Here is a 12,022-nt window from a genome sequence, read left to right as displayed (position 1 = left end):
CATTTATCATAAAACAATCAACACCTCTTTTACAAAAAATAGCTTGCATGCTTTAATCAATCGGATTGAACAAATTCAAAAAAAATAGTTCAATTTTCAATCAGAAAAGCATAAAATTGAATCCCATGTAACATGTTGTAATAGAAAAAGCTAAATTTTCTACTGTGCAATTTAAGAATCACTAAAACAAAATCAGGACGTCTGTTATAGAATCTGTCACCTTCTCAAAAGATCACAAAACTTCACGGCTACTAAGTAGTAATTAACGAATTTCAGGTCTATACACAGTTAATTCCTAAATCCAGCTTACAACTACCGTAAATAGGATTTTAAAGGTCGGCATCCTCCTCAGGCTGCTTTAATTTTCAAATACAAATATTGATAAGCAGGAGATAATTTCCACAGCAAGTCAAATTGTGATATTGCTATCAGGATTTACCTATCATGGGTCAATGAGTTTGACTTAAAATCACACAGTTAAATCCTGATAACAATATCACAACAAATATTGACTTCAAAACTACATCAGAGAAGATGAGGAGGATAATATTATGAAAAAATCAACTAAATGCATTCATCATAACATATTAATGTCGCACTTTTAATAGAAAACAAAAAATAGATTTCCAAACTCCAATTTAGGGACAGCGAAGGCCAATCACATAAACAAACCCCGAATTCATTTCATCTCTAAACCTAATTCACTGGTATTTAATATAAAAATAAGTCAGAAACTACGAATATGATTACATGTAATTGACAACGATAAAACAGATCGATAATTGATTTTAAGATTTAACGCATAAATGAAATCATAGATTTTCATTAATCTAGTCTAATGATTTGTGAATGCCAATTGCATAAATGAAATCTGAATCCCTGCTACAAAATTCTTATCGAAACAGACAATTTAAAAAACCAGCATATAATGTAAAAACGCGATGCAACTCCTTCCTGGACTAATCCAACTCATCACTAAACCTTATTTAACCCAAAACCGAATTCGTGGACAAATCATCTTAAGCCTCGGCTTTCTGATAGACATAAGTCAAACCACATTTACCGCAGTAATGCCTGTCAAAGTGATTGGCCATGAAAGTTCCAGCTCCACACTCCTGATTAGGGCATTCCTTTCTGAGCCTCTGCACCTTCCCAGAGTCATCAACCTTGTAGAACTGCAAAACAGCCAACTTGACCTTCTTCTTCTTGTGCTTAATCTTCTTGGGTTTCGTATAGGTCTTCTTCTTTCTCTTCTTCGCACCTCCTCTTAGGCGAAGGACCAAATGAAGGGTGGACTCCTTCTGGATGTTGTAATCTGCAAGGGTCCTGCCATCCTCCAGCTGCTTCCCAGCAAAGATCAGCCTCTGCTGGTCAGGAGGAATACCCTCCTTATCCTGGATCTTCGCCTTCACATTGTCGATTGTATCAGAGGATTCTACCTCTAGGGTTATTGTTTTACCAGTCACTGATATAAATACATACCAAACCCTACATTAAAAAATTAAGGGGAGAAAATCCAAACAGAAACACAATATGAAGGAAAAACAATCGATCAAGTATACAATGAAATACATTTATCTTGATCATGTGTGCAATGAAAATGAATTTATCTATCTGCAGAAGAAAGGAAAACAAATTGATGCTGAGACTACGGCACAAAAAAAGAACCACTAGAGATTAAATTCATGTTAAGTAGGAGGAAATAAGACTGTTTACATGTTTTCACGAATATCTGCATCTTAAACACGTCGCCCTGCTCCAGACGCCTGCGGCGGATGAAAAATCCTTCTTTACACCCGGAGACACTAAAAACCCTTGAAACCCTAACCGCAGGGTCCTATGCAGCTGCTTAAGTGGTCTCATGGAGAGGGCTTTGAGATTTATTTGAAGTAGGAGATAATGGAGATAAATTGGTTAGATTATGGTTGAATATTTAGAGAAATAAAGGGCTACTTATATTTTCATGGCACCTCGCTTTATTAATAAAAATATAATTAAATGTTTTACAAGATTGATTGCACTTTGATAGAGATGATATGACACCTTTACAATGGATTATGGAGAATCATTTTAAATTTGATTTATAATGTTCATATAATTAGGAGTTAATAATAAAATTATGTTTTAAATATATTTAATGTAAAAAAATTATAATTAATATTTAAATTTAAGTAAAATATAATTAAAATATATTATGCAAGAGTCTACAATAGTAACTTAAACTAAACTAATTTTAAAAATAAACTGAAAAGTCTATTATGAAAATTAATAGAAAAAATAATATGAAAAAACCAAGTAAGATAGAGCAAAACAAATTGTTAGAGTAGTAAGATATGTATTATTAATTAGATTTTTTAATTATTTTTTATGAATAGTCCCTTCCTTATATTTAAAAAAAATATAATAAAGTTACATATTAAGTCATTTATTATCTATAGCTTGCTTAAGAATTTCTTTTATTAATTGCTATCATGCAACCTAGGTTAGTTTCCTTTTAGGCTTTCAATTTCCTTTTATAAGGATTGATCTATCTCTACAATTCATTCATTTAATACAATTGGAATATCTTTTTTGCACATCAAGAATGTTTCACCTTCTTATATCTGTGAATTCGACCTTCGTAGCTTTGTTCCTCTCTTTCTTTGACATGTAGTGATTTTTGTGAGTTATGGGGTTGAACTTTCATCGATTTCTACACAAACAATAAACTAACACAATTATAAAAACTAAAAAACTAAACCAATTTTTAAAACTAAACTATAAACTAATTTAAAAATATTTTAATGTTTTGAATAATAAAGTTCTATATTTTAGATGTCATTCAAGCTACCACCAACATAGAAGTCTATATGTGGAGGAAAAAAATCACTTCCTTACTATAATGTGGGTACTCATTTAAATATCTATTTTAATTTTTCAGTTGTATTTTTAATTCGCAAGATCGGTGCAATATATAAATTGATTGTGTAGATTTGTAGTAGCTTTGAAAATTAATCATGGGGAGTGCATATGCCGTTTTTGTGACACAAAGCATGAACCCAAGGAAAATTAGCCAAATAGGTCCTTGAATTTGAATGTCATCATTTTACCATATTTTACCTCTAATAACATTTCCTTAGGTTGACTCGTCAAGTAGTTTTTTAAGTTTTACGTTTTTTAACCAACATTGGTAAACTACCTAAAGGACTATAAATAAGTTGTAGTATAATGTAAAATGTATTAGACTATAAGTTTCTCTTCATTGGATAACAAGATTGGACTCTGAATGTAGCCCAATATTGGGTGATCTACGTTAAATCTTTTGTCTTATCTTATACTTAGTGTACTTTATGCTTTTGCATTATTAGTTATATTTGCATGTAATTGTAATATTTTTGTTATCCAACCCTAATAAGTGGTATCAGAGTGAGATTGTTTCTAGTTATCCTCTTCAAGAAGGTCTCATAGTTAAGTGGAGGTAGTGGTAGGTGAGGTTTAGATGAAGGTTAAGAAATTTAATGAGTGGAACTTTTAGTTATGGAAAATGCAAATGGAGGATTATCTCTATCTGAAGCATTTATTGAAGCCATTGAGAGAAAAATCCAAGACAGGCTCAAATATGTTAGATAAGGACTAGGATATTTTGGGTAGAAAATAACTAAGAAATATTTGGTTATGCCTAGCATAATCAATAGCATTTAATATTACAAAAGTGAAGACAAATAAATATTTAATGGAAACCATAGCAAAATTGTATGAATAGCCTTTTTCTTTGAATAAGTTATTTCTTATGAAGCATTTATTTGATGGGAAGATGATAGAAGATGGCTATGTTGTTGATCATTTTAATGTGTTCAAAACGGTCATTAATCAATTATCTTCTATAAATTTCAATTTTGATGAAGAAATTAGGCCTCTTTTGATTGTGTTATTTGCTTCAAAGATGGAATGACTTGGTAATGGTCATCAGTAACTCTATTTGTAGTTCAAATATTCTTAAATTTGATAATGTTGTTGGTGTTATTCTAAGTGAGAAAATTTATAGAAAAAGCTTTGGTCGATCCTCATCAAGCAGTGTTTTGAATGTAGAAAGTTGGCGATAGATCAACAAAGAAAAGAAATGATTCTAGAAATTATGGGAAATCATGAGGAAGATCAAAGGGCGTGAGGTATCAATATGGAGGACCAAGATATTGTTGGTATTGAGGAAAACTAGGTCATAAGATGAAAAATCTTTGGTCTTGCAAGATCATCTAAGGAGACAAACAAGAAGAAAATAAGGTGGAAAATGTGGTTATAAGTAATAATTTTGAAGAGGGTGACATGCTTCTTTTCCTATAAAATTCAAATGATTCATAGGGTTTAAATTTAGAGGCTCGATTACATGCTACACCCCATAAGAGCTATTTTACGATTACGTCTGAGGGAATTTTGGGCTAGTTTATTTGAGATCTTATGAACCCTGTCAGATTGTTAGAAAGGGAAGAGTTAAGATTAATTAGATTAATTTATAAAATGTGAATCATTACCTATTATGGTACAAGAAGCAAGGAATGTTCTAAGGTTGAGTAGGAATTTAATTTCAGTAGGGAAACTAGTTGATGAGGGTTGCATAATTACTTTTAATGATAAAAAATGGAAGGTTTCCAAAGGCACCATACTAGTAGTAGCAAAAAATGTGAAAGCAAGCACCTTATATCTTTGTACAGGTAATATTGTTCATATACTTTAATTTTTCAAGAGAAAATAAATGTTCAGGAATAGTTGTTGTAGTTGAACAACAAGTACATCAAACAAATGTTGTAGATTCTGAAACAACATTATGGCACAACAGACTTGGGCATATGAAAAAAGTGTTAAAGAAATGATGTATGGTGAATGCAAAAGTTGTGAGCACCCCCTTGCCTAGACAACTGAAATTGGCAACGGATGTGTGTTCAAAGATACAAGAGAACAATGATAAAATGTCAAAGGTACCTTATGCCTCGATTGGAAGTAGTTTAATGTATGTCATAGTATGCACTAGACCAGATATTTCACATACTATGGAAATTGGTAATAGGTATATGAGTTAACATAGAATTTGATGTATGAGCATCCTTGGGCTTTAGTACTCTTGCATCACCCAAAAGTATATTTTTTATTTTCTATTTTACAGCTACCTGTCTAACAGTTTGTATTAGCAAACACTTATTTTATTTTCTAGGATTTTGCAAGCTTGACTTCATATTGTGGATATATGATGGATCCTTATCCTAAGTGTGCATATTTTAACGTGACAACTTGCATAAGTTATGCTTCATTTTCTTGGGTGTTATTTTCCTATGTTGCTCTTCGTGCGATGCCTGGTATTTAATTTGGCATGGTTTTATGTTTAAGAATTAGTTTATGCACTCTTAGATCTAGGAATTTTGTTAACATATGGACCTATACCTAAGGTCACAAAATGTTGTCTCTTGTATTATGTATTTGGTCATTAAATCATTAAGGGTTGGTCTTATAATGTAATGCACAATTCCTATTATTGGAGATTGTGTACTCAAATTGACCTAGTGTCTTGATGGTTATATATGTAATGTCCTAGAGTCTTGGTAGGTATCATGGAGGTAGTATCTTTAGTGGGGTACTTAGAGGAAGCTTGGATAGTGAAATTTGGTATGTAGTCTAGAATGTTCATTGGTCATAATTAGGAAGTCCTTAAAACCTGGCATATAGTGTATTTTACCATGCGAGTTGTCTTATGAATTAGTGCAATGTATGGTGAACATTTGATGTAATTAAGATTTGATGATAATATGGTATATATTGAAATTATATCTTATGTAGTTACGATTTGTTGTATTTGTTAAGGGCTTGGTCATCTCCTTTGGGGACTCACCTTTCTTGGACTGCATCAGAATTAAATGTTGGAATGCAATCAAATATATTCTCAAATACTTGAGAAGTACATCCATTAAATGTTAACATTTTGGGAGCTCTAATACTTATTTACAAGGCTATGTTGACTCATAGTTGGCAAAGGATTTAGATACTAGGCAAAGTACTAATTGACATATATTTATTGTTGGTGGGACAACAATGAGTTGGATTTCTTGATTACAGAAGGTGAATGTTTTATCCACTAGAGAGGTAGAGTATGTTTCTTCTACAAAAGTAGCCAAGGAGGTGATATGGTTGCAAATTTTTGTGCATGTTTAGGACACTTATAGACTAAAAAGTATTTGTTTACTAATAACCATAGTATCATTCATTTAAAAATAATTGTGTCTTGCATTCTAAGGCCAAACACATACAATTGAGGTATCACTTCTTTCGGTCAATTTTTGATGAAGGACAACTAAATATGGAAAGATACATATCGACAAAAAATCTAGCAGTTGTGTTTACAAAGGCACTGACAAGGAAGAAGTTGAATTTTTGTTCAGGTGCAAAAATCCAATGGGAGATTTAGGGGTAGTAGTGTTGCTACAAGATCAATATGTAAGCATAATGTAGTTGTTTAGTGTAGATCTTGACTAGTCCCCAACTAGGAGATTATTGGTTTATGATGACTAATCAGGCAGGTACTATATACTCACCATGTATCATGGGGTTCAGGGAAATGATATTTTTTTGTGGGGGGTGGGGGAGGGGAGGAGGGGGGCATTAATTTGTCAAGCATTTCCCTAGGTTGACTCATCAAGTAGGTTTTACTTATCAACTTATATTGGTAAACAACCTAAAGGGCTAGAAATAAGTTGTGGTATAATGTAAAATATATTAGTCAACAATTTTCTCTTCATTAGATAATAAAAGTGGACTCTCTATTTGGTGGATGTAGCCCAAGATTGGGTGAACCACATTAAAATTATGTCTTTTATTATACTTATATGTACTTTATTCATTATTGGTTATACTTGCATGCAATGGTTACACTTCTATCTTCTAACTCTGAAAGCATCAACTCTTTAAGATGATTGGAGAACTTTGTATAGATCCTTAAATTTGAAAATTAAACAACTTCTTTTGATGAGTGTATGGATATTGAATATTTCTCTTTCAAACAACTTCTACCTAAAGAATATCTTATTATGATCAACATTCCCACTTAACACCCAAGTGTCTAAACCTCTTTAAAGAAAAATCTTCCATTTGTTTGTATCATTGTATCCATAGCCACAAGACTAGTGAATGTTATCATTTGCAATGCAAAATTAAAAAAATCCATTGATTTCAGTATGCTTCAAATGAATTGCAATGATGAATGGTATATTTTTCATGACCATTGTACTTAATATATCTACATTCCTATTATATTTCTCTAGATCATGTGACATTTATAACTTAATCTTTCTAAGCTCATTGTCATCATTTGTGAGCAACATAATAGTCATTTTCCATGTCTCCTCACTTGGGGGGCAAGGGCATTATTTCACTCTTCTATCCATCTCAAAGGATCTATTTTCTTTCTTTATTGAGCTTTTTTATATGATGTCATCATTTCTTGCATGTGTTTATTGTGTTACAAAAGAATTAACATCATGTTGTGGTTTCACAACACATGCCCCAACTTTTATGTAAAAAATGGAGACCCCCTTTTTCTTTTGAGTCACAGGAGCATTCTCCTCAAAATAGGGTATCTTTTGAGGCACCTCGGTGAGTGGAACTACCGTGAGTTATGACTAGGAGTCTAAAGAGTAAGCGTCATCTAGGATCTAGCAAGTAGAAGGGTAGAATTCATGCACTAAGATCGAAGTACATACCTTGTGCAATCACGCACTTACACAAGGTGCACAACTTTCCCCTATTCCCATTTTCCAAACAAGTGCCAAGGTGCACACCTATGCACCATGTACACCTTGGCAAGGTACACACCCTTTTGTCCTCTACACAACCCCACCCTATTACTAGGGGCGGACCCCCTTGGGTTCGCTCATAGTTTTCATCAAGATATCTGGTTGCAAACCATCACACCCTTGAAGATTTGTAGACTTCAAGCCTTCGCAACATATTATGCTAAGGTAAAAACATGGTGTGGACATGCACACTTGTACACTTGTACAGGTGTGCATGTGCACCTACTCCACACCTCCATTGTAGAATAACTTTTCTAAACCATCTTTTTGTGCTCAACCCATGGTGTGCAGTTATGCACTAGATGTACACCCATGCAACATGTGCATGTCTGATAACCCAAATCCCCTTAAAGCCATTTTTGTGCTATTGTGCACCTTGGGCACTTGTGCAAGGTGCGCAAGTGCACACCATGTAGTTTTCTTTCAATTTTTTAGCTTTTAGTCATTTTTTGCCAATTTTTTTGATTTGTTAAGCATCATTTTGGCTTCCTAGAAAAAAATCATGATGTTTGTCTTTTGTGCAAGTTACCATGGTGTCATCATCTTTTACAATAACAAAGATCACACTCAAAGCCATGACCTTAAAATTCCAGGGAATATGTAAGAAGTCAAGGTTCATTGATTTGCACTCAAAGATTAGGAATATAGAGCTTAGACACATAGATTGAAACTAGTTCCTTGCACAACAAGCCCATTATAGATTGAAGATGATCTCTACACTCATTCTAAGTGGTTTGGTCAATGCAGTATCACACCTAGTATAGATGCAATCCTCTGAATTGATCATGACACTAGAAAAACATTGTCCCTAATGACAAGGTGGTAAGGAGTGTAATTGGGGAAGTTGTCTTGGACATCCAACCATACAATATAGAGAAGGTATTCCACCTTCCTCTAGATGATGAGTACCAAGAGATCACCTATGAGAGTGTCGTCCATTGGTACAAAGAAAAATAGCAAGAAACTAGAGACATAGTATAGGACAAGTACTTGATCACCAAGGTCCCACATGTTAAGAATTCAAGAAAAGTGGATATGATAAGAGGATATATGATTGACAATATTGGTTATTGTATTGTTCTCTTGAGAAGAGTGATGAGACTTCCAACAACATGTCATCTTGAGACATGGATGGTCTATTTTATAGAGACAATCAAAACAAGAGTTTGCAAGATCGAATGCGAGCACTATCATAAGAAGCTCTTTGGATGAGCATCTTACCTTGGTCAAGAATGGCCTACAGGTTTACATAACATCCTATGTGATCTACCTATTGGTGGAAACTATCCAAGTTTGGTAAGGAGGGGAAGCATACAAGATCCTAACGTGTGGCCACACATTATGTACTTTGAAATTGATGTAAAATAAGCTTGCAAATTATAGCCTAGAGTACATAATAGTAAATAATGCATTCATCTTCACAATATTCCACTTCATAGGAGGGGATTACGTGAAAGGGATATCAAGGGAGGTTGCAGCTAGAGTAGCACGTGTAGGAGGATACTTCATCTAGTATCATACATTAACATATATCTAAGTGACTAGAACCCTCCTTCATCCTAAGAAAGTACCATGCTATCCATACAATAGGCTTGTACTCCTAGAGATTGCCAGACAACTGAATTCTATGTATGAAAGAGTTCAAAAGAAGCATAGGAAGACATGGGTATGGTATATCACCATTATGCCTTATGAGGTGAAATAGAAACAAGACAAATGCACCTACGAGGTGGAATGGGAGAAGTATCCTCTAAAGGATTACCCGGTGGCTTGCCCATATTTTGATAACATAGGGATGATCCAACATGTTGTGGGCAAAGAGTTCATTCCAAATGCTAATGTCTAATATCATTGGTTGAATCATGTGGATGATTAAGAGGTCCAAATCAAGGACTATTGGAAGATGAACCTAGAAATTTTTTGAACCTACAAATACCTCTAAAGGTGTGGAATAAGGATAACCCCAATGTCCTAGATCTCACCCACAAAAAAGACAAGATATTTGAGCATCCTATCATGAACATAGAGGTAAACAAAGAGGAGAACAATGATATCCAACACTATGATCAAAATTTGGTTGAATTAACAAGAGATTAGATATGGAAGCCCTTCCACCTAGATGTTATACCTAATATTCCTATATTACAAGCACCAACAAGGCTGAAAAGGGCAAAGGAACCAAAGTCATTGTCCCCACTTACAAGGAGAAGTCCTTAGTTGGACCTGATATTGTCCATAGCCACAAAATGGATGTGGCATATATCTCTACACTCATTTTGAGTGGTTTGGTCAATGTAGTATCATACCCAGTATAGACACAGTCCTCTGAATTGATCATGACACTAGAAAAACATTGTCCCTAATGACAAGGTGGTAAGGAGTGTAACTGGGGAAGTTGTCCTAGACATCCAACCATACAATATAGAGAAGGTATTCCACCTTCCTCTAGATGATGAGTACTAAGAGATCACCTATGAGAGTGCAGTCCATTGGTACAAAGAAAAATAGCAAGCAACTAAAGACATAGTATAGGACAAGTACTTGATCACCAAGACCCTGAATACTAAGAATTCAAGAAAAGTGGATATTATAAGAGGATATATGATTGACAATATTGGTTATTGTATTGTTCTCTTGAGAAGAGTGATAGGACTTCCAACAACATGTCATCTTGAGACATGGATGGTCCATTTTATAGAGACAATCAAAACAAGAGTCTGCAAGATTGAATGCAGGCACTATCATAAGAAGCTCTTTGGATGAGCATCTCACCTTGGTCAAGAATGGCCCATAGGTTTACATAACATCCTATGTGATCTACCTATTGGTGGAAATTATCCAAGTTTGATAAGGAGGGGAAGCATACAAGATCCTAACGTGTGGCCACACATTATGTACTTTGAAATTGATGTAAAATAAGCTCGCAAATTATAGCCTAGAGTACATAATAGTAAATAATGCATTCAGCTTTGCAATATTCCACTTCATAGGAGGGGATTATTTGAAAGGGATATCAAGGGAGGTTGCAGCTAGAGTAGCACATGTAGGAGGATACTTCATCTAGTATCATACATTAACATATATCTAAGTGACTAGAACCCTCCTTCATCCTAAGAAAGTACCATGCTATCCATACAATAGGCTTGTACTCCTACAGATTGCCAAACAACTGAATTCTATGTACGGAAGAGTTCAAAAGAAGCATAGGAAGACATGGGTATGGTTTATCACCATTATGCCTTATGAGGTGAAAATAGAAACAAGACAAATGTACCTACGAGGTGGAACGAGAGAAGTATCCTCTAGAGGATTACCCAATTGCCTGCCCATATTTTGATAACATAGGGATGATCCAACATGTTGTGGGCAAAGAGTTCATTCCAAATGCTAATGTCTAATATCATTGGTTGAATCATGTGGATGATTAAGAGGTCCAAATCAAGGACTATTGGAAGATGAACCTAGAAATTTTTTGAACCTACAAATACCTCTAAAGGTGTGGAATAAGGATAACCCCAATGTCCTAGATCTCACCCACAAAAAAGACAAGATATTTGAGCATCCTATCATGAACATAGAGGTAAACAAAGAGGAGAACAATGATATCCAACACTATGATCAAAATTTGGTTGAATTAACAAGAGATTAGATATGGAAGCCCTTCCACCTAGATGTTATACCTAATATTCCTATATTACAAGCACCAACAAGGCTGAAAAGGGCAAAGGAACCAAAGTCATTGTCCCCACTTACAAGGAGAAGTCCTTAGTTGGACCTGATATTGTCCATAGCCACAAAATGGATGTGGCATATATCTCTACACTCATTTTGAGTGGTTTGGTCAATGTAGTATCATACCCAGTATAGACACAGTCCTCTGAATTGATCATGACACTAGAAAAACATTGTCCCTAATGACAAGGTGGTAAGGAGTGTAACTGGGGAAGTTGTCCTAGACATCCAACCATACAATATAGAGAAGGTATTCCACCTTCCTCTAGATGATGAGTACTAAGAGATCACCTATGAGAGTGCAGTCCATTGGTACAAAGAAAAATAGCAAGCAACTAAAGACATAGTATAGGACAAGTACTTGATCACCAAGACCCTGAATACTAAGAATTCAAGAAAAGTGGATATTATAAGAGGATATATGATTGACAATATTGGTTATTGTATTGTTCTCTTGAGAAGAGTGATAGGACTTC

The 12,022-nt window shown here is 34.4% G+C and overlaps 1 protein-coding gene across 2 annotated transcripts; it reads right to left on the bottom strand.

Annotated features, from left to right (window-relative positions):
* Nucleotides 1-803: 803 nt before the first annotated feature.
* LOC149551246 (ubiquitin-ribosomal protein eS31 fusion protein) lies at nt 804-1,777 on the bottom strand. Of its 2 annotated transcripts, none has more exons than XM_089786807.1 (2): nt 1,573-1,777; nt 804-1,488 (listed from the first exon to the last, which is right to left on the bottom strand). In XM_089786807.1, coding segments are annotated over exons 1-2 (471 nt in total). In that variant the 5' UTR covers nt 1,575-1,777; the 3' UTR covers nt 804-1,019. The 2 variants fall into 2 exon arrangements, with proteins under 2 accessions (XP_089642933.1, XP_089642934.1); XM_089786808.1 differs by having other exon boundaries at nt 804-1,465; nt 1,717-1,777.
* Between the last annotated feature and the right edge of the window lie 10,245 nt (nt 1,778-12,022).

The sequence above is a fragment of the Cupressus sempervirens genome, chromosome 6, assembly GCF_028749045.1.
Source record: "Cupressus sempervirens isolate cs-2001-9-10 chromosome 6, ASM2874904v1, whole genome shotgun sequence".
In the NCBI taxonomy this organism is placed as follows: domain Eukaryota; kingdom Viridiplantae; phylum Streptophyta; class Pinopsida; order Cupressales; family Cupressaceae; genus Cupressus; species Cupressus sempervirens.
Note: the sequence above shows the minus strand (reverse complement) of the source record. Positions and strands in the feature narration are given on the sequence as shown.